General features: G+C 34.1%; 1 protein-coding gene across 3 annotated transcripts in view; it reads left to right on the top strand.

Moving 5' to 3' along the window:
- The window catches only part of LOC117106261 (collagen alpha-1(I) chain-like), a 76,900-nt gene that overhangs the window by 40,355 nt on the left and 15,574 nt on the right, over nt 1–20,971 (top strand). For all 3 annotated transcript variants that reach the window (XM_033247618.1, XM_033247619.1, XM_033247620.1), the window contains exons 21-32: nt 1,977–2,138; nt 4,798–4,851; nt 6,245–6,298; nt 7,932–8,039; nt 9,252–9,359; nt 10,184–10,288; nt 11,624–11,731; nt 14,512–14,565; nt 16,087–16,140; nt 17,683–17,790; nt 18,269–18,340; nt 20,705–20,758. In XM_033247618.1, the coding sequence (XP_033103509.1) occupies nt 1,977–2,138; nt 4,798–4,851; nt 6,245–6,298; nt 7,932–8,039; nt 9,252–9,359; nt 10,184–10,288; nt 11,624–11,731; nt 14,512–14,565; nt 16,087–16,140; nt 17,683–17,790; nt 18,269–18,340; nt 20,705–20,758 (1,041 nt within the window). The remainder of the gene's footprint in view (nt 1–1,976; nt 2,139–4,797; nt 4,852–6,244; nt 6,299–7,931; nt 8,040–9,251; nt 9,360–10,183; nt 10,289–11,623; nt 11,732–14,511; nt 14,566–16,086; nt 16,141–17,682; nt 17,791–18,268; nt 18,341–20,704; nt 20,759–20,971) is intronic.

Raw genomic sequence — 20,971 nt, 5'->3', positions numbered from 1 at the left:
AAATATGACGATACTTTCGAGAACGATCATTTCAGGCAACGCCTGAAACCTTAGGCCTAGCCATTGCTACGCCTTACGCTACATGTATGTATGTATGTATGTTTGAAAAAAGGACATGATGATTCATTGTGTACCATAGGTCTCGATGAATGTTGTCCTATAAATAAATAAATTTTGTAATAAAATGCCTGTGACAGGATTCCAACCTACGATCTGCTGTCAATGTGAGCGTCATAACCATTGGACCACAGAGGCTTCATGGTTGAACAGATTCAAATAACGTCAAATACACTCTACATTTATTTGGTCTATCATACAGTATATCATTTGGAGACGAAATTAAAACAAACAGCGCCACCACCGAAATTCGCTAAGTACAGTACGGAATTTAGATCTCGAGTTTTTGTATACTTGCTCATTAGATGTTATTTTACTCTATTTCAAAAGGAAAACTTTTTGTAAAGGCTGAATTTACAGAAATTGGCCTTCAAACTTAGTGAATGTTCACCCTTTTTGAAATCAACATAGGCCTAGGCTAGGTAGGCTAGCTTTAGGCATAGGATAGCTTTTGTCATCCGGCCTAGGCTAAGAGAGGGTGTGTGTGTGTGTGTGTGTGTGCGTGTGCGTGTTACCATATTATCATTACACCACGGATGTTCATTGGCCTGTGTTGTAGATTTTATAAGTATTGTATTTAAATTTGTTTAGTTTAAAATCAGAATAAACAGAAATTCTGTAATTTTTACAAATTTCATAAATATATGATTCTCGATCTATAAATGTGAATCAACGATAAACACCCATGTGGAATAAAGAGATAGAAATGTGGTGGGGTCAAAACAAATTTTATCACAGTTAATGATTAATGTGTCATTCATTTTCCAATGGATATTTAAATTGAATACGATTTTCAATTAATTACCAATTCAGATGTCAAGTGCGGTAGCCAGTAATGAGATACAGTATAATTTAGTACGAAGATACAATGTAACAGGTTCGTCTGTCGTATTCATTATCAGTACATTTACGCAATCTTTGATAACACTAGGGGGCAGTATTACCAACTAAATTGCCCAACTTGTCGCCAACCCTAAATTGCTACTCGTCGCCAACCCTGACATAGACCAACAGTGCACTTTTGGTAGTTTATTGGATAATTTGGAACGACTGACTGGGTATGCAGGGGATCCACCCGTATTTGACCATTTTGATGCAAAGTTTGAGTACGAGTTGAACAATTAAAATTAGCCCCATGTTCATCTAAAAATTGGGAGCCCAAAATAATAACCTCTGACAGTTTGCATGCCACATTGAAAGGAATAACAAAACAATTCCCATTAATGGTTTAATTTAAAGGAAACCGGTTATAATAAGATCACTGCCATTCGCTGCTTGTGGTTTATTAATACAAGCTATTTCCAAGTTGGAAGCTACAATGAGTAAGTTGCTAGTTAACCAATCGTACCAATGGTACCTCTGTGATTATGCTAATTTGTAATTTAGATAATTAATACCTAATTATTCCGTGGATTGGCATTGACCACCATAATTCCTATCAATTTGAATAAAATTAAATTATTTTAAGTGTTTAAATATTCAAAATCAGTTATTAAAATTAGTTAGTGCTGTGCCCAAAGGTTGGTGTTTATCTACCTGTTCTAAGTTCTCGCTGTTTATTGTTATTGGGCCAATTATTGAAAATTAAAAAATCATTTTTAATTGTTTTGTTAATAAGGTAGCTGGTTTTGCGCCAGTTTTATTATTGTGCTTTATACCCATCTATCACTTTTTATATAATTAGATCATAATTAATTATCTTTTTTACATTTTGTGTTAAGCAAAAAAAAAAGTACCGGTCGTGAGTGCATTAAAGTGAAGTAGCTTTGCATAATGCTTTATAACGCTTGTTCTGCTTAAATAATAATAGGTAGCACACAGTTTTTTGCTCAATTTTGTTCTGTTACATTTTCATATAGGGTCGCAAAGGCAATTTTGGAAAATCTGGACAAATTGGGCCACCAGGGATGCAAGGGCCAGATGGATTAGTAGGGTCAAAGGGTAACAAAGGGTTTGCAGGTGTCATTGGGCCACAAGGTGGAGTTGGCCACAAAGGAGTAGATGGCCCCAAAGGTTCCGAAGTAAGTCAATTTAATTTTTCATTCAGTCAAAAAAAAAATTTGGTAAATAAATGTAAAGTTGAAACCATCCTAAACAAAATATTGAAACGCCGTTATAACAATATAAAGCAGGTTGCTTAATTCCAGCAAATAAAAATATCAATCTGTTTCACAAGACTTCAATTACACACAGTAGATTCTTGTAGCCATCCACCGCCAGTGTACCAGTCATTAATGCGGTTTACTAACAGTAGAATTTAGTTTATCGATTGTCTTTGATTGTTTTTTTGAAATGCTTATAAATGCACTCTCATACATCCTAAGAGGTCCAGAAATAATGTTGTCTCATTACAAGGCTTAGGGATGGAGATGTGTTTAAGTCGTGAAAAACAAATCAGTGTTGTCACAAAATTGAACTAAGACATTCAGATTGGAAGGTACTATCTCAACAACTAATATACATCTTCCCAACAATTTAATTGTGGTTTGATATTAAAATTGGTCATTATTTTAACCGTTTGTGACCATCAAAGAGCAGATTCTAATACATAACGATCCCATGTATCGATTTGCTCCCTACTGATCTTCGTATTATCACTTGTCCTCAGTTATCTTTTACTCAACTTAAAACCTAACTTTTTTGTAATTTTCACTAACCGGTTCATGGGTTCTTCTGCTGCTTTTCAATTTTTCTCCTAGTGCCGGTGGCAACTTATTCTTTAAATTTAATAGGCGCTTTATAAGTTTTATTGCATTATTATTATCATTTAAAGGCAAGCATCTGAATGTAATTGTGGTCATGTTTTTTCATGAAAATGGGTCTTTAACCAAAGAACTTAAATAGCAGAAGAATGAGCTGTTCCGCGTATTTGCATTAAAATCGATGGAATATCCGCCCTCCTGCGAATGCAGTAAAATTTGAACGTTATACTAAGTGGAGAAACTACAGGAAACAAACAAACCAGAGCGGCGCCTTTATTATTACTATATAGCGCCGCCACGCGGATGCAGTAAAGTTTTTCTCCGTGTACCCACAATGCATTTCGACCGGATGTTCCACTATTTTGGGAAGCTGCTCTATCTTCTGCTATTTATTATCTTTGCTTTAACCCACTTCAATTTGACCTTTTTTTAACGTACACTACACAAATGTTGAAATACTAATGAAAGCGTTTATATTCTTCAATACTAAGTTTACGATATCTTTCCCTTTTTGGATTTTATGAAATTTTGGATATACATTGTTGTTGTGCGAGACAATGGCATAATTTCTGAATTGGTCTATATAGGTTTTGTGGTCTATTGCTTTTTACTTTTAGCATACAATCATTTTTCAAGCACAAGAATCAGTATTCTCAATCAGGAAATCTGAGACTAGGAGATAAAAAATGTAAGCTATCACAAATACAATGCATAGATTGAAATTAAACTGAAGACTTTACTGGCATTTCCTCCAATCCCAGATAGCCTTGTATTTCTCTCATCTTCATTAAATAATTGTGAGCATATTTTCCACAATCTCGAAACATTTGTTGTTTCCAATTGTAATTTTACAAATATAATTAATACCTAACATCCCATGGACGAAAGCTGCTATTTAGAACACAGAGTTGCTTACCAAGTAAACATGTGTGGGGCAAGTATAGCAACAAAAAGGGGATGGAAAGTGAATGAAATGAGTTAAAACTAATTGTTACATTTTTGGAAACTACCTAGTTTGCGAGATATTGACAAAAATTTAAATTATGGTGCCCATGTTGAGGTCCACTATGACGGCCATTTGAAATAATGTTTGTTGATTACAAAAATTTAATCTGCTGTAATATTAAAAATATGTTTAAAGTGCTAAGAGCTGTCGAATAATCAGGTGGTGGCCATCTGATATCCAATGATTACTCAATACTCTCTGATATTGAAACATGGTAAAGATATTTGACAGTGCTAGATGCTGTATGATATTGACAACATCAAATAATTTTGGCAGCCATTTTGGTTTACTAGATAGCGTTATTTTTAGAGGTTTGTAGGAATTATCATGCTTTCCTACAAAAGTGCACGATTAGTATCCTTAGCTGTTCCACTATTTAGGTTTGCTCCCACAAATGTTCGGTAAGGCAAAAAAATACCCAATGTAGTTTGCAACAGTAACCATTGCCATGGGAATTGCATCCGTAGTCTTAAAACGAATTATACTCAAACTTTGAACTAGAACTTCAACTGGTCATAGTTGAAATTTCAACTTTAATTAGAATTCATAAACAACGTAGTTGAAGTTCTAACTACAACTAAATCAAGTTATATTTGTTGTTCAACTGAAGAGGGTGGGCAAGCAACAATTATCATACTAACCATTGACAAATGATCATCTATTTAGCAGACAACATTTTAAAGATTTGGTAACGCAGATGAGTATTGGGCTCCCATCTGTCGTTTAAAAATATATTTCTTCTTAATGCATACTAGACCACCAATTATTTATTTATTTGTCTATTATAATAACTATAATTTGTCTATTAATATACTAGTAGTTAGCATGTAACTATCTCCCCCTCCTGTGTCCACCTCGTGTAGTGGTAGTGTGGATAAATGAAATAAACAAGCAAATTGATGAACTACTGTAAATTTGCAAAAAAGTATGCTGAACAAAAATATATATTACTTTATTTGTGTTTAACCACAGGGTCCAATTGGTGTTAAAGGAGATCCAGGTATGCCAGGTAGTCCAGGTCTGAAGGTAAATATCATCTTATATTGTAAACATTTTTATTATTTATCTATTTCATGTGGTTTCCAAGAGAGGTTTAACAAACCTGAACTAAGGTTCATCTAAGGCTTTCCTCTCTAGGGTCAATTAGGAACCGCTACTGACATTAACAGCCACAGATTTCCTGAAACAAACACAATGCAGATATACAAGTACAATCTCTATGCTTCACCAAATAGTTTGCCAATATATGTTCTATGCACAGGAGTAATATTCTAATGTGAAGGACACAATTTTGTTTAATTATTATGGAATACATTTCATGTCATTTATATGTCTCAAACGTTAAAATTTACAACAAACATAAACAGCCAAGAACACGAGACAGGACACCCCAATGAAGGAGTTAGCTCCTCCTCCTCTATAATCTCCTGGCCATGATGCCTAATGTTAGTTCCTGGGGCCAGAAGCAAATCTTTGATAAACGAAAATAATAGTTGGAAAAGGTCTTCAGGTCGTTCGTCAGGTTCCTGTTTGATGTTGTCCGCTATGTGCACTGCACCGTAGTGCTGTCTAATCAGTTGTCAAATGCCTGCGAGAGAGGTGGCACCCTGTGTTATTGAGTTTCGTGAAATTATTGGGCAATAATTAGCCACCTGACCTAGCATCATGTCCACTTGGCCTGTTGCTGCTCGGCCTTTTGCCAGATTGGTTTCTCTTATCTTCTCGGGTCTTGCCCTCTTCCTTTCACTTGTCTATTAAATTTTCATTAACAATTTTCTGCATTTTCAATTTATTTAAAAGCTATATATATATATATATATATATATATATATATATGTATATGTATATGCATAAATAAATCAAAGAAATGTAAATACAGTGTTCGAATAAAAGAAACTAATACATCGTGTAGCATAGCTCCCAGCGAATGTTGTCTTATAAATAAATAAATAAATTGTGTAATAATATGTTTCATGACGGGATTCAGACCTTTTATTTAAGTGGTGTTGCACAAATAAATAGCGTGTTGAGCACATGTGTGTGACCGTGTCCATGGCATAAACCTGAACGTGTTTTATGTTTCTCGGCATACTTTGCTGGTCCTCGGTCGGTCCTCCAATGACTGTTTTTAGTGAGGTCCTCTGGACATAAGGTTTACAGGTGTGTGTGTGGGTGGGTTTGTGGATGTGGTGTGTATTTTAGTGCACTTTATCCTTAGGGTAACAATGGTGCAACCCCCCCCCCCCCCCCCCCCATAATAGTGAAAGTACATATTTCGTATTTTGTATTATATCAATAAATATTATATACACAAATCCATGATTAATATATATCAATAATTCCATAATTAATATAATCCATAATTACAATTCATAATGACAGGTCCTGTTTTTTTTTTTTTCTTTCTTTTCTGACTCAGGGTGAGAGTGGCTTCTTCGGAGTGGCAGGACTTAAAGGTGAATTAGGAATGATTGTAAGTCAAATATACAGGTATCTTTAAAGAACCAACTTTTAAGATATACAGTAGAACTCCATTCTTTGGGACACCATTATTGAGGGAAGGGTACATCGCTATTTCGAAAAGAGGGAATTATAATATACCTTTTCATACTTGATAACACGCCTTTCCACGAATCGGTAGACAACTTTAAAGTAATATGACAAGCGACCCAAGTCAGTGGTATGTAATGAACAAAAATAAGATAAGCTTTGAGGGTAAATTCTTGTCCTCATGCTATTAACAAAATTCATTACTCTATAACAGAATGTAATGGTTGAAAAAATTTGAAAATTTGTTTTGACCTTTGAAAAATAAAGATGGAAAAATGAGAGCCTATCTTAATAGTGTATTAGAATAGGCCTATGCTGTACATATTTCTCTTATTATATAGTTGTGTTTTATAGTAAAGTAATTCATGTTTTTAACACAGGAAAATCTCTGAAGTCATACGGTAACTGAAACAGTACAGTAATCTACTACTACTGCTATTAAGTATTACTGTACTGTACTGTATAGGCATATTTTAATACACTAATTAGATAGGCTCTTCTTTTTCTCATTTCAGAGGTTAAACAATTTTTCAATTTTCATATAGTGGTTTCAAATAGTCTTTTAAGAAAATTTTGTTGCGCCGTTCTGAATTTTTAAATAACATGAGGACAAGAATTTAGCCACAAAGCCTTTCTTATTTCTTATTTTTGTTGGTTATGCACCACTAAAGTAGGTTGTTTGTCATCACTTCAAGATGTCTACCGATTCGTTGAAATGGTGTATGGGTCATCCTAGTGAAGTGGTTAGGGACAATTCACAACACTTTTTTTTTATTATTGTTATTCTGCAACAATTAAAGCTCAAAATAATTTTCATTTAAATGTTTTGAAGACTCCTGATTTAACATTAAACCAGATTTTGTTTTATCCTTAAAATAGATCTCAGTCGGTATAGGTATCTGTGTCAGTGTGACCTTGTTCATTTTGAGTAATATTTTTTAATAGTGTCATTCTATAATGTTTTTATTGATGTTACGTCAATTGAACTAAATTTATAATCAACCCATGTCACGATTTCAGTCCACCCTCATTTCTAAGTCGTTAATTTGTTCATACCATGGACCTTATTAATAGGTCCATGTTCATACTAAGCATCCAGTAGAAAACGCAATATTGTAAACAATTCATTGATTGGTTTTATTTGTAGCAGGAATTAATGTAAGTTATGTTGGTTTAATAATATACAGTTAAACTTGTCACGTTTTGTATATAGGTCCATTTAACTAAATTTGTAATTAACTTATGTCACATTTTAAAAATGTATGATTAAGTATCAGATACCCCATATTAAGGAGACAATTTCACATTTCTGGTTAGTATTTCCTAAATAGGGGTACACCTATTCTGGGAGCACTTCTATTAAAGGTCAATTTATGTGGTTGAAGATCTCTAATAATAGCATTTACTGTATTTAAGAGTATACAAAGATATTGTAGTTAACAACAATACACATTACACTTCAATGTGACATTATTATCCAAATTGGTATATAAAAAACTTTTTCAAGCATTTACCAGAGAGTTGATAACTTTTGCCTATGTAATTGTAAATTCTAGGGTAAAAAGGGAGTGAAAGGTCAAGTTGGTAACAAAGGATTGATTGGTAGAGATGGCCCCAAAGGAGTTAAAGGTCAGTCTGGGGAAGTAGGACCACCAGGCCGGCAGGTAATCTTTTTTCCTTGCTTCTACACATGTTTTATATACTAAAACTCTTGGCACATGGTCAAATTTTGCCTTAAAAAAAAAAAAACGAAAATTAATCATTTATTAACATTCAAACAGTCAATGCGAGCAATTACATGGAAACATACTGAATCTGTCACGCACTTGTTCTGTGAACATAGACTGCTCAAAGTGGACAACATAAATATCATTATGTTTAATGTTGTAAATAAATTATAAATCTTTTTAAATATCATATACTGTAGCTTCTTATGATTGCAATTCAAGAGGTAAAGTACTACTGTGCCCTAAAAAGAGAAACCACATGGTCCACAGTTTTGAAATTTGCTCAATTCTGATATTAAATCTAGTAAAACTCTCTTTAAATTTAAACAAAAAAAATGTACTTAGTAAATACTATTATCAGCTTTTAACAACTTTTGTTATCCTGCTGCAGAGATTTGTCATTTTCTTCATTATTACTCAATATCTTTCATGCGATTTATATAATGGAGAGGTTTCGAATACTGTATGTCTACGTATACGTTTAGCTATCTACGTACACGTATATCCTAATGAACATATAGTAGAATGATGACAAAGAATAATAACATAGGCGGTTGACGTTTTTCCAGGATATATAAAAATTTATTTAATAACAAATATTTTGAATATATGTGATGTATGTATGTGTGTATGTGTACCTGTATGTATGTATGTATTTGGTTCGACGATGAGATGACAACGACTTAATAGACATAAAATTTATTCAGAACATGAATATATGTGTATGTATCAGTGGCGAAGTGGGGGTATTGAAGTTCTAGTCGAAAGCATTCAAACTTTCAAAAACACTGTTTTTATCCTCTCTCTAATATAGTAAAGTAACTGAAACAGCTATATTTTGTGTTATTGTACATTGAAATTGACTTAGGTGGTCCCTCATCATGTGAAAAGTAAAAAAAAAAAGAAAGAAAAAAAAAATACAACCTTGCAATATGTTTAACCATTTGACTAGATTGCTTAGCCTAATTTTTGTCATGAATATATTATTCAGATGTAGTACATTTTAAATCAAAATAAAGTTAACTCTATCCTGGATAAACATAAATTAATTAATCTGAGTATATTTAAATGTGTTGATTTGCAGTATATTCAGTAGATATGACCATGGCATCTCTGTTAGTTATTGCAAAATATATTTATTGTCTACAGGGAAAATCTGGACCCAGTGGACCAAAGGGAACAAGTGGAAGACCAGGAATAAAGGGCAGTAAAGGTGCTAAAGGAATTAAAGGAATCCGTGGTGACATCGGACACTCAGTAAGATCATTGATATTGGATATTGCAAAGACAATTTATGTGATGACAAGTTTTGGGCAATATATATACTGTCTCTTATACACATCTAGATGTGTATAAGCTGATCCAGCTGATATATGGTAGGCTTATTTTGACAACGGTGGCTACAAATTTGGCAGATCCTAAATCAAGTACAATAATCTAAGGGCCTAATTTGCATATTAAGAAAGGTGGCTGTGCTGAATTTCCATATTCAAATCAGTTAACAAGGTTAAAGTTCATTTGATTTACAAAATAACTTTATCAATAGTAGAAACGAGTTGATTGGCCGAGTGGTTAAGGCAGGGGCATCGCAAATTAAAGCCACAATATCGGCGTTGGTTCAGGCGGCAGACTAGTTTATGATTCTGGTGGTAGAACAGGTGTTCTCGGATAAAGACTATAATACCGTAGGCCCGGCGTACCAAGTGTTTCGTGTGCACTAAAGCAAGGGGCGGATTGCTATACGTTGTGAATAACAATATTATTACTCCATGGACCTATTTTACAAATCTTTTATTTTGCAAATATTTAAATTTACCTGTCATTTCACTTGTTGACGAACATTTTGTTTTGTTTTCTTCAACATTTTTTTTCAATAAATTATAAATTTATGTGAAAGAAGACTTGTTCCACCATTACAATCATATAATCATATAGTGTGCTTTGCGTAAGCAGCTTGGCCATTTGACGTGCCTATAGTCAAATGAATAGGAAAAGTCATGGAAAGCGGATGTTTTTCTACTGTTAATTGATAATGTATATCAGTGTTAGATATTCTTACAGGTTTTTAATTTGTATTATAGGGTGCTCAAGGACCAAAGGGGGATAAAGGAATAAAGGGAACACCTGTGATTGGAAAGCCAGGTAGACAGGGATTCAAGGGACTCAAAGGACTGCCAGGTAATCAGGTAAGATCGGCGGAAGAACTTCGATCTAAAAAAATGTTCTGTTCTAAAAGGGACCAAAAAGCATACCGTAAAACCTCTAACTGAAAACCTAGTGAGCTCGAGATAAAGCCCATCTTGAATTGAAGCTTCCCTCTTTACTTTGGATAATTAGCCTCAAGATAGCATAGGCTTCTTTTCGAGATATGTACATACACTACATGAAATTTAAAAAACAAAATAAATTAAAAACAAGCTTTTTTTATACAGTAGTTTAGGTGATTTAATGCTAGTTAAATACACTCCAAGATACAGATTGATGCTGCAGTGGCCACATTTATTGTTTTATAGTACAAATTCACAAAATTCACAGCATTCATTTTGGAAAAATAAAGCCTCGCCTCTTTACTTTGCAAAAAAAGAAAGCCCTTCCAAAGTTCACTTCAATTCTTTACAGTATATTGTAAAATGAATTATGAAGTTTAAAAACAAAACAACTTGCTAATTTTTCAAATTCACATTGAATCAGATGGTTTTAACTTATGATCTATCTGGCAAACGAGGCCACGTAGGCCTCAAGTGGCAAGCCCATCAGTTGGGCTTAATTACACACCTTCCGGGCTGCTTCCAGTCTGCCAGCCAAAATTTGACAGATGGTCAGTTTTTATGACGTTTTTCTTTGTTTTTGAAGTAATACTACGTTAGCTATGCCAGCTAGCGTCGACTGTGTTTGCTAGTTAGCTCAGTCAGCTAAGATCAGTTGATGAATAAATGAAAAGTAGAAGTTGAATAAACTGTTTCTGTGTCATAACTTTTAAGTACAATCTACCCATAAAAACTGAAATAGAAGTCCGTTAGAATTAACCATGATGACATTGACGAACACTCATAATAATAATCATAATGTTAATAATGCAAATAATGATAATAACAATATAATTATTACTATTATTAATAATAATAAATAATACTAATAATATGCATAAGATCTCCACCATTTAATGTTACTATAAGATCATTAAACACTTGATCTCAAAATATTAATACTAATAATAACTATTAATTATCTCTGTTTTTCATTTTGTTATAGTTAAATCAATTTATTTTGAATTTACTTTTTTGTATATATTTATATTGTATTTGTCATTGTATTTGTTTTTGATAATGGAATAAGAGTAGTTTGCTGTTTGGGCTTATGCCTATTACTTACTCCTGGCAAGAATATTGTATGTATACTTTTTACTTTGCCGAATAAATATTATTATTATTATTATTATTGATATTTATTGATAATGAGTGATATCGAATTCGTCCTGACACGCATTTAGTAAATAAACATTATCGTGTTATATTTCGCAGGGCGATAAAGGATCAAGTGGCGTAAAAGGCGAAAGAGGTAACGAAGGCGCAAAAGGTTATACAGGTGCACAAGGGAGGAGAGGACCACGTGGGAGAGTAGGACGTGTGGTAAATGCTACAAATTTAAATTTATATTTTCGTATAAGTCTATACTTAAAGATGCATTGTCTCTTGCTAATGTCAGTAAATCGTAAAAAATAATTTTGAAGTTAACTTGCTCATATTGCAATAGCACACACATTATTAACTTGTGCCTAAAAATTGTTGAATTTAAAAAATGTGTACCATGATTTTTAAACCAAAAAATTATAATTAAAATAATAAAACACTTCCAGTGACTGGAAGTGTTTCTATCATTTTTCGCTGTAAACTGATGGGTAGGCATTTTTTAAATACACTAATTTCTATTTAATAACTTTTATGTTACTTCAAAATGGGCAAGTTAATTTCAAAAAATGTTTGTATGATTTTTTTAACATGGGACAATACATCTTTACATACCGTTTTTTTGAATAAATTCAGGGTGTGTCATTCCACTGCTGGACGTATCCCTCCTGTAAATTTTTCCATCTTTCTCTGTCCTTGGCTACAGACATCCACCTTGGAGTGTTTGCTTTTATGTCGTCTATCCATCTTCTCTTTGATCGTCCCCTTTTCCTTTTCCCCTCCTATGGATATCATTCTGTGACCTTCAACGTCCAGCTATTGTCTTGCAACTTTGCCAAATGACCAGCCCATTTCCACTTGTTTTTTTGCAATGTAGGTAAGTATATCATTTATTCCTGTTCTTTCTAAGATAACCTTGCAAGGTATTCTGTCTAAAACTGTTATGTTCAGCATTTTTCTTTCCGTGGTGTGCTGTGTCACTTTTATCTTGTCATTGTTTTCGTTGGTGAGTTTCCATGTTAGTGAGCCATAAGTGAGTACGGGAATAATGCATCGGTTAAAAACTTTTTATGCAGAGACTCATTGGGATCTTCTAATTGCATAAAATATATCTGTATCTCCCAAAATGTTGCCAACCCGCATTAATTCTTTCAGCAATAGCTTCATTTAGGTCAGTTAGGTCAGCCTTGAGTTGATAGTCTGACCTAAGTATACTTAGACTTTTCGCGCTGCACATTTAGGCTGTAACGATCAAGAGGAAATAGTCATTAAGAAACTGTAGGTTCCAGTAGCTTTTACTCCGAAGAAATGGGAATTTCGTACTAAGCAATGCGCATGCGCAGTTATCAAGTAACGTCTATGAATTATCTATAAAAACACAGTGAGCATGCACTTGGAAATGCTAGACAGCCAGTGAGCATGTGCATTGTGTAAGTGACGTTATCGAGCCATGTCGAGCATGCGCAGTTACCAAAAAGACGTCTCAGGAACCAATAGCAGCTGTGAAGACGTTTCAGGAACCAAATAGCGGCTGTGAAGAGGGTGGTTACCAAAAAATCATCTTAGGAACCAAACAGTGGCTGAAGAGGGTATGAAATAAAGATGGGAAAACTATATGTTATAGATGGAAGATAATGAGAACTCGAGCAGGTCGAAAGCATCTATTTTGGCTATCTTTACAGCCAGTTCATCAGTGTTTCAGGGGGAAGTGTAATTAAATTATCGCAAAAAGAAGTATATTAGGCTCTATCGTCGTACCTACGTACGTAGACCTTTGTATTGACAATCCCAAAAAAATAACTACAGAAACTGACACAACCTAGGGCCTACTACCAGCCAAGTAGTAGAGGCAGGGTATTCCACATGTCGAAAAATATGGTACCTTACGCTGAAGAGGGTTAGGCTAACTATTATCGAGATATCGTACGGTACCCATGTTTTATCGACCCATAAAAAATAGCTACACACTGGCGGCAGTAGTAGAAAGGCCTAGCCAAACTAGTGGGGGAGGGGAATGAATACAAATAAATAAAATAATATTAAAATTAATATTATTATTATTAATACAGTATTATTAACAATAATGGTAGTAGCAGGACACAAACAAGCAGAAACAGACCCCATGGATGGCAAAACGAACAAGGGAAAACAACGTAAAAGATTAAGAGATGAGATCGATATTTATTGGGAAAGAGTGAAATGGTACAACACAGCAAGAGAAAAAGATTGATTTGGCATCGACATCCTGAAACATTTGTCCAACAGTGGACTGACAATAGCTGATGATGAAACCTCTGAAGGTTATCAACGTGGTCAAGCCTTGAGTCTAGGTTACAGCTTTAATAATCTGCCATATGGGATTACAACCCAGACAAACCCAGCCGCAGGAAGAATCTTAGATGACCCACCTTTTGATAATTCCATATTCGTTTTATCATTTTTTTATTTTAACATAAATTTTATTTTAAAAATAATCTTTAATTCATATACAGTATTATGCATATTGCAGTAAAAAATAAGGCCTATCCTTTAATAAATAAGCATAGGGCTATATTTATTGATCTATAGGAAAATACAGTTACAGATTTATTTATTGAAACAGCAAACTTAAATACGATAACAAAATTTACACATAGGATAAATTTGGAAGTAGCTGTATACACAAATTGAATAAGCTACAGAAGTTTTTTTATAGGTAATTTCTTGTTTACTTTTTCAATGCAAGTTTCTTCTATATTTATCATTTTATCTGTGGCAAAATTCACCATGAACTTAGTCTTTCCTTTTATGTAACTTCAATCCTACTTTCTTGCTCTCTTCATTTATTATGTTCAGCTGATCTTCCATCTTTTCAACTGAGTTGGTTACAAGTGTAATGTCATCTGCATATCTGAGGTCTGAGAGATATTCTCCATTTATGGATATACCTTTTTCCTTTATGTTACTTGATGGTGATAAGGTATACACACTTTCTTATAACAGTTTTTTTTTGTCTTTCACAGGGTATTGCAGGTAAAACAGGCAAGCAGGGTAAACCAGGACTAATTGGTCCATCGGTGAGTTTTTTGCAAGTAAATTTGATTTTCTACAGTGCAGGCTTTATATGTCAGCCTTGAACTAATCATAATAGATGGAATTTTTGCATATTCTTGTAGATATATGTGAATAATTATTGAACAATTGTTGTAATGTTCTAGTAGCTGCATTAGTCAGAAGCGAATGAACATTATACGGTAAAAAATACATTTGTTGCAACTTTAGACCACGGTTTCTTGAGGACTACATCTTACTGCAGTGTTTCAATTTGCTATTGGTAAGAAGGCTGCATGAAGATTTCACAAATATTTATATAATACTGTCTTTGTGTTATGTCGTCATACTAATACTTGATTATATCCCCTGAGCAGCATGGATCTTCTCCATCTATTCTTTTTTGTTGCACATGGAATAAGTAGTTGCTCCAACTCCGTAGATCAGACGGCAGGTGTAACTATCTCTGTCGGTAAAATTAAAGTTGCTCTGAGAACTGTCGTTTTATTTGGGGCCACGTCCGCTTCAAGATTATTCTCTGCAAGTCTTGCATACGTGGATCATCTGTATTAGTGTGGCAATATTCGTCAGAGTGCCATCTTCCAAATTTACCTATTCCACCATGTTCACAGCTTCCATGTCTTATTGATTATTTGCAGTATCATCAGTTTACATTATATAACCTCAGCTCAGCTTGTTTGCTAATTATGTACGGTACCTTTGTATAGTCATGGATTGCCATGCGCAGTAACGTTCTTTGTAGCCTCTTTGGAGCTTTATGTAAATACTTTTTCTGAACAATTTCTAATGGCCTTTGATCACCAATATGTTTCTCTAAGCCAAATGCCGCTAAGAGCCCCTTTTCATATGATCATTTTCAACAAGTTCGAAAGAGGAAAACAATGTGAGAACACAATATCAAAATACTTATATACAGCAACATGAAACTAATAATTGAAATAATTGAATAAAAATGTCGAATAAAATATGGATAAATCAGTAAATTAAATATTTCAAAATACATAATTATACAGCATTTATGAATTATTTTTGGATTGCCTTGATTTATTAAATTTTATTCCAAAATAGTAGACGATTTTTTGAAAACTGCTTATGGTTGACGCATGCGCATTCCGTGGCTTCACGTTTCAGTGTCCATCAGTGTTCTACTAAAATATGCTCCTAATTCAGACTTGGAAGCATTTGCTTGTACAATTAGCTCTTTGTAGATCAATACTGGGAACGAAGTTACAGACTTCTTTATTTATTCCTGTGTCTTTTTGCTGATCAGAAGTAATGTTATTTATATACTTTCTGGTTGCAACTGCCGACAGAGCCGACTCAAGCGGATCATTCGGCCTTGTTAATAGTGTTGTGCACTTAATGAAAATGAAAAAAAAAGTTATTGAAAAAGTTTTTTATATTTTTAATATAAAGGGTTTTTTTTAAATTTGAATTATTAATTCACTATTGACAATTCCAACTTGGAATTATTATCAAGAAACCCTGAAAAATTTATTTATAAAAAAATGTTTTTAACCTTCTAGGGACCAAGTGGCACTCAAGGCATCAGTGGCGATCCAGGACTCCCTGGAATTATGGTTAGTATTTTTAAGTCTCATAAGCATATATATATATATATATACTTCCTTTATTCGGCTCTTAAGGGGAAACTCTTTGGTCTATGATTTTGCCTTAATACACATCTTTAATGCACTATGGCATTGCGAAAGAATAGCCATATTGATCCGACCCGGATTCGAGAGAGAGAGGGTGGTTCTAGCTAACTAAACTAAACCTGAACCTAGGTCTATCTCTCATCATAGGCTAGGCCTGTAGGGCTAGGCTATAGCCCAGTATGATAGACCGAGCTTATACCATGGCTTGTGCCAAGGTGTATATTTATTTTTACCTGATCGATTTCTAAGACATGCTAATGATTGCTGATGTTTTGAGCTTAATGCAATGGGTACTCGGAATGTGTGCTAGCATTGGCGGATGTAAGGAGGGTTAGGATGCCCTGACTACCCCTCTCCCCCCCCCCCTTGGGCAAAAAATGAAAATAAAAAAATATCCAAAGACAAACAAAAATAATCCTAGACCTACCTTTTCAGGACCTGTGAGCTGAAATTGTTTATTTTTACAATGGAAAAATCAGAAGTCGTGAAAGCTCATTTCCCGCCATCTAGGTGTCAACATTTTCCCAACCTCCCTTTCTTTTTGGGGTTCATCAATTCATGCGAAAAAATATGTATACTACTCAATTTTTTTTTCTGTATGTATACACACATAATAGATAATAGGCATATTTACTGTAACAAGAATGAAAAAAATTTACCTGACCATTTTCAAGAGGAAAATCTTAAATTTTGAGGAAGTTGTAAAAGTCATTAAAAGACACATCAGAAGTCAGGAGAGCTCATTTCCCGCCATCAAGAAATAAGAATTTTCCTGGACTACCCATTTCTCTTTAGGGTTCATCGATTCATGGGATCCTTTTCAAGAGAGGGAAAACTTGAATTTTGAAGGCATTTCAAAAGTTGGGAAAGCTCATTTCTCGCCATCCGGGAATCATAATTTTCCCGGAGGAGAATCCCCGGACCCCCCTTTATTTTTCGGCTTTGTTGGAAACATTTTTAAAATTTGATCCCAAATCAGCCCCAAATTAGCGTTTACCCAATGCAGGTGCAATTTTGTCAGTACATTACAATAGTGTGAGTGGTCAAATGTTTCCGTCGAAAGAAATCAATCAAATATCAATCAAATATTGCAAGAAATAAAAAAAAAACATGCTAGAGTGTGTTTGTACATTGGTTTTCCTAGAATTCTGTAAAGGCACCGAGCAGAGAAATGGAATGAAAACAGAATGTCATTGGGGTCACCCTTGTCCTTTAATACAGGAATTACCAGGGCAATTTCTATTTAGAGTGTCAAGCTGTATTGAGGATTATTTAATTATAAAATAAGAATTCATCTAATGACCAGCAAAAATCGCCTTGAGGGATATGTGCACTACATGAATGCTATAAAATAGTTGTAATAAATATATTTTTAATGTGAACCAAGTAAAACTAATGACAGCAGACACATATTATGTACAATCAAACAAATTAGCATGTACAATCTGATTTTCTTCACATTAGGGTAAAAATGGAGATCGTGGCATCCAAGGGCCGTTTGGACAGAATGGGCTGAAGGGTGACAAAGGATGGAGGGGCAAAACTGGTCAACAGGGTCCAAAAGGAATTGTGGTTTGTACATTGGATATTGATTAAAAAGATAAATTTCTCGTCATCTTTCGAAACGTAATTGGGAATTTTGGCTGGTATTTGGTACCCACAGCAGACAGTTTTAGCTTTAACTGACATGTAAAAGATACAAAATTGTACAAGGTCCATTCTTGTGAGGGTTATTCAAATCAGCTCAAAATTCATATCTGAACACAGACGGAGCTTGAAACAGGGTATGCAAAAAATGATATAGAAGCTTTTCCACTTACCAAAAGTATTTATATGCAAATAAAAAAGCCAGTTATACAACTGAATTTTCTAAGACACAAAAAGTATATTTGTTGAAAACTCAGGGGCTGTTAATGAGATAAAGCTTTTTAATATTTAAAAACTGGGGCAAAGGAACATAACCACCTATTTTCCACCTGCTTAATCATCAAGTATTATCTAGTAATAACTAAATTGTTTTTGTGACAAAAATATAATGGTAACTTTTTAGGGTGTGATTGGTGATCCCGGACAACCAGGTCAGGTTGGTGAGCGAGGAGCGCCTGGTCCAACAGGATTAATAGTGAGTAATTAACTGCAAGACAACCAATGAAAACTTATACATAATTCTTTTGATAATTAATTAATATTATCAATATTATCATATGTATCATATCACTAGGGAAAAACTAATTATATGAAAGTTGGATTAATGGATGAAAATTAAAATTAATGAGAGCCTGCAAGCCCGAAAGATAGTTTTTGAGTGCCTTATTGTAGCCTAAATATGATAATTTCATCCAGTTTGTAGATAAGCAACTATACTAATTGCTGGTACTGGGTATTTATATTGCGCCTTTCACTTGCGGTTATGAAACGCACGCCAAGCCTCACTAATTCAGAAAAACAATGGTAGGCATAAAATTGGTCATTTTTCAGGAACAACATGCATCACAATAGTACAGTCACACAAAAACCAAAGACAAATATACAGATTACAACAATAAAACACAAAAGAAAAGAGCAGCAAACGAGTGGCTTAGGCAAACTAGTAAGTCTTGAGTGCATGATTAAAAGATTAGGATCATCGCTGTCTTTTAAATGATAATACTGTATATATGTAATACAAGCCTGTGAACAGCCTGCTGATCACAGTTTTTATCAACAATTCGTCAACCTTAATCACATTGTTCTATGACCAACAATCTAAAGGTGATTAAATTTTGAAGGGTCAGTGTCAAAGGTCAAGGCCACAATCAACGAAAAACTTTATATAACAGCACAGTGCATAGTTTTCATTAAAAAAATTTCAGACTTGGCCACAATATTCCATGACCAACAATCTGGAAGAGAAAAGAAAAAAACACAATTAGCCGAACAGGATTGCCAAAAACTGAACTAAATCATAGTCTACTCTCTCCGATGCCAATGAGAATTCACATATTCAAAATTCAAAGCAATAACGCCATAAGCTAGACATAGGTGGGTCTACTATTACAAATTACACCTGCACGCAGATGTGTGGATGTAGGACCATTTAAAGAGGAATGTTCCCAAACCAATATATCAAAAACATTTTTTTTTTCATGGGGTCAATATGCGTGGGAAATTTTTAACAGAGGAGAATTATGCTGTGGGCGGAGGTATGCACTCTCAAAATTCTTTCTAGTTTGTATGAGATGGATATTAGAGTAACATTTATTCATGACAGGATTGTACAATAATTTAGGTTTAACTGCTGATTGCTAACATGTGTTTATTTAATTAAGGATAGATTAGTACTGACTGGGTAATTGCTTGCATCTGTATGTTGTTTTCATGGGCGCAGATCATGATCAGGCGAGGGACACGTCCCCACACATATTTGTAAGGGAGGGTGTTGGTCCCCCTCACATTTTGACCGCAATGAAATTTCATATGTCAAGAAAATACATATAAATATTTGAAATGAACTGCATAAATGACCAAGGATAACAAAAGAGTGCTGTACAACCAGAGTACAGTAATTTGAAAAGTATGAGAAAAGATTGATTTTTAGCACATGAAGTAGGGAAAGTAAAGTAAATACAATACATCAAAAGGCCGGGTGGCAACGGGCCGGGTGGCAAAAGGCCGGGTGGCAACAGGCCTGCATGGCAATGGGCTGGAACCTATTTATTTTTTCTATGCTACATTACAGAGATTAATTAAGTATCTATGATTGCTGAAATTGGCTGATAAAAGATCATGATAAATTTGTTGGTGCTTCATCTTGACTATAATGGTGATGTAACGATGATAAATTGTACTTTAAGGGTCATTTTCGGCCATCTAGGGGTAGTATTTCCCCACTTTTTCGCACCTCAACCTCGACCATGGTGGACCTGAAGTAAAGTATAGTAAATACATCAAAGGCAATGTTTTTAAACTTTTTTTCTATGGTACATCACGCAGATTATTTAAATCTCTATGGTTGTCGAAAATCGCTGATAAAAGATCATTAAAAATTTGTTGGCACTTAATTTTGACTATAATGGTGATGTGTTGATGATGAATTCTATTACAGTACTGTATGTAAAAGTGTCATTTGCGGCCAGCGATTTTTTCCTTAAGAAACATTTGCAAAAGAGAAAAAAAAAGAAACATTTGCATGAAACTCCACTTGGGCCATCTCGACTGACTCTACTCGAAAATCTCATACTAAACAATTCTGGAGGTCGAAAGGTCACCAACCAAGGATAAACGTCAACTTCATGATTTTTATTTAATATTTTAAGTAGTATCTATATCTTTAAGATTTTAATCCAAACTTTGTTGTCTTGTTGTTCCTATTTCTCAGTAGCACGAGACCTAGATCATTTTGTATGTTATCATTGCTGTATATCTGTATTATTTTGCAATAAAGTTCATAAAATATATTAACAAAAGAATACATATGACAAGCACATTTTGATTTTTTTTCCCACAGGGATCCAAGGGCAAAAAAGGAAGGCGGGGTACAAAAGGTGTTCGTGGACTACCAGTAAGTCGACTTCAATTAGTTTAAATTCTTCTATTTTTAAGTGTCTTCACCTGCTACATATTGGCATAAATTATGCTAAAGAAGGTCATTTAGTTAATGAGAATCATAAGGAAATTAGGGTGTTATACAAGAAAACTACTTTTTTTGCATCTTGGTTTTTTTTTTCGTTTTTTTTACTGTGCGAAATGTGTCAATTTTATAATATTGAAATTA

This window comes from Anneissia japonica, unplaced genomic scaffold, assembly GCF_011630105.1.
Source record: "Anneissia japonica isolate Jap-2015-1 unplaced genomic scaffold, ASM1163010v1 scaffold1356_len1145284_cov175, whole genome shotgun sequence".
Taxonomy (NCBI): domain Eukaryota; kingdom Metazoa; phylum Echinodermata; class Crinoidea; order Comatulida; family Comatulidae; genus Anneissia; species Anneissia japonica.
The sequence above is the reverse complement of the archived record's forward strand: the minus strand, read 5'-3'. Positions and strand labels throughout refer to the sequence as shown.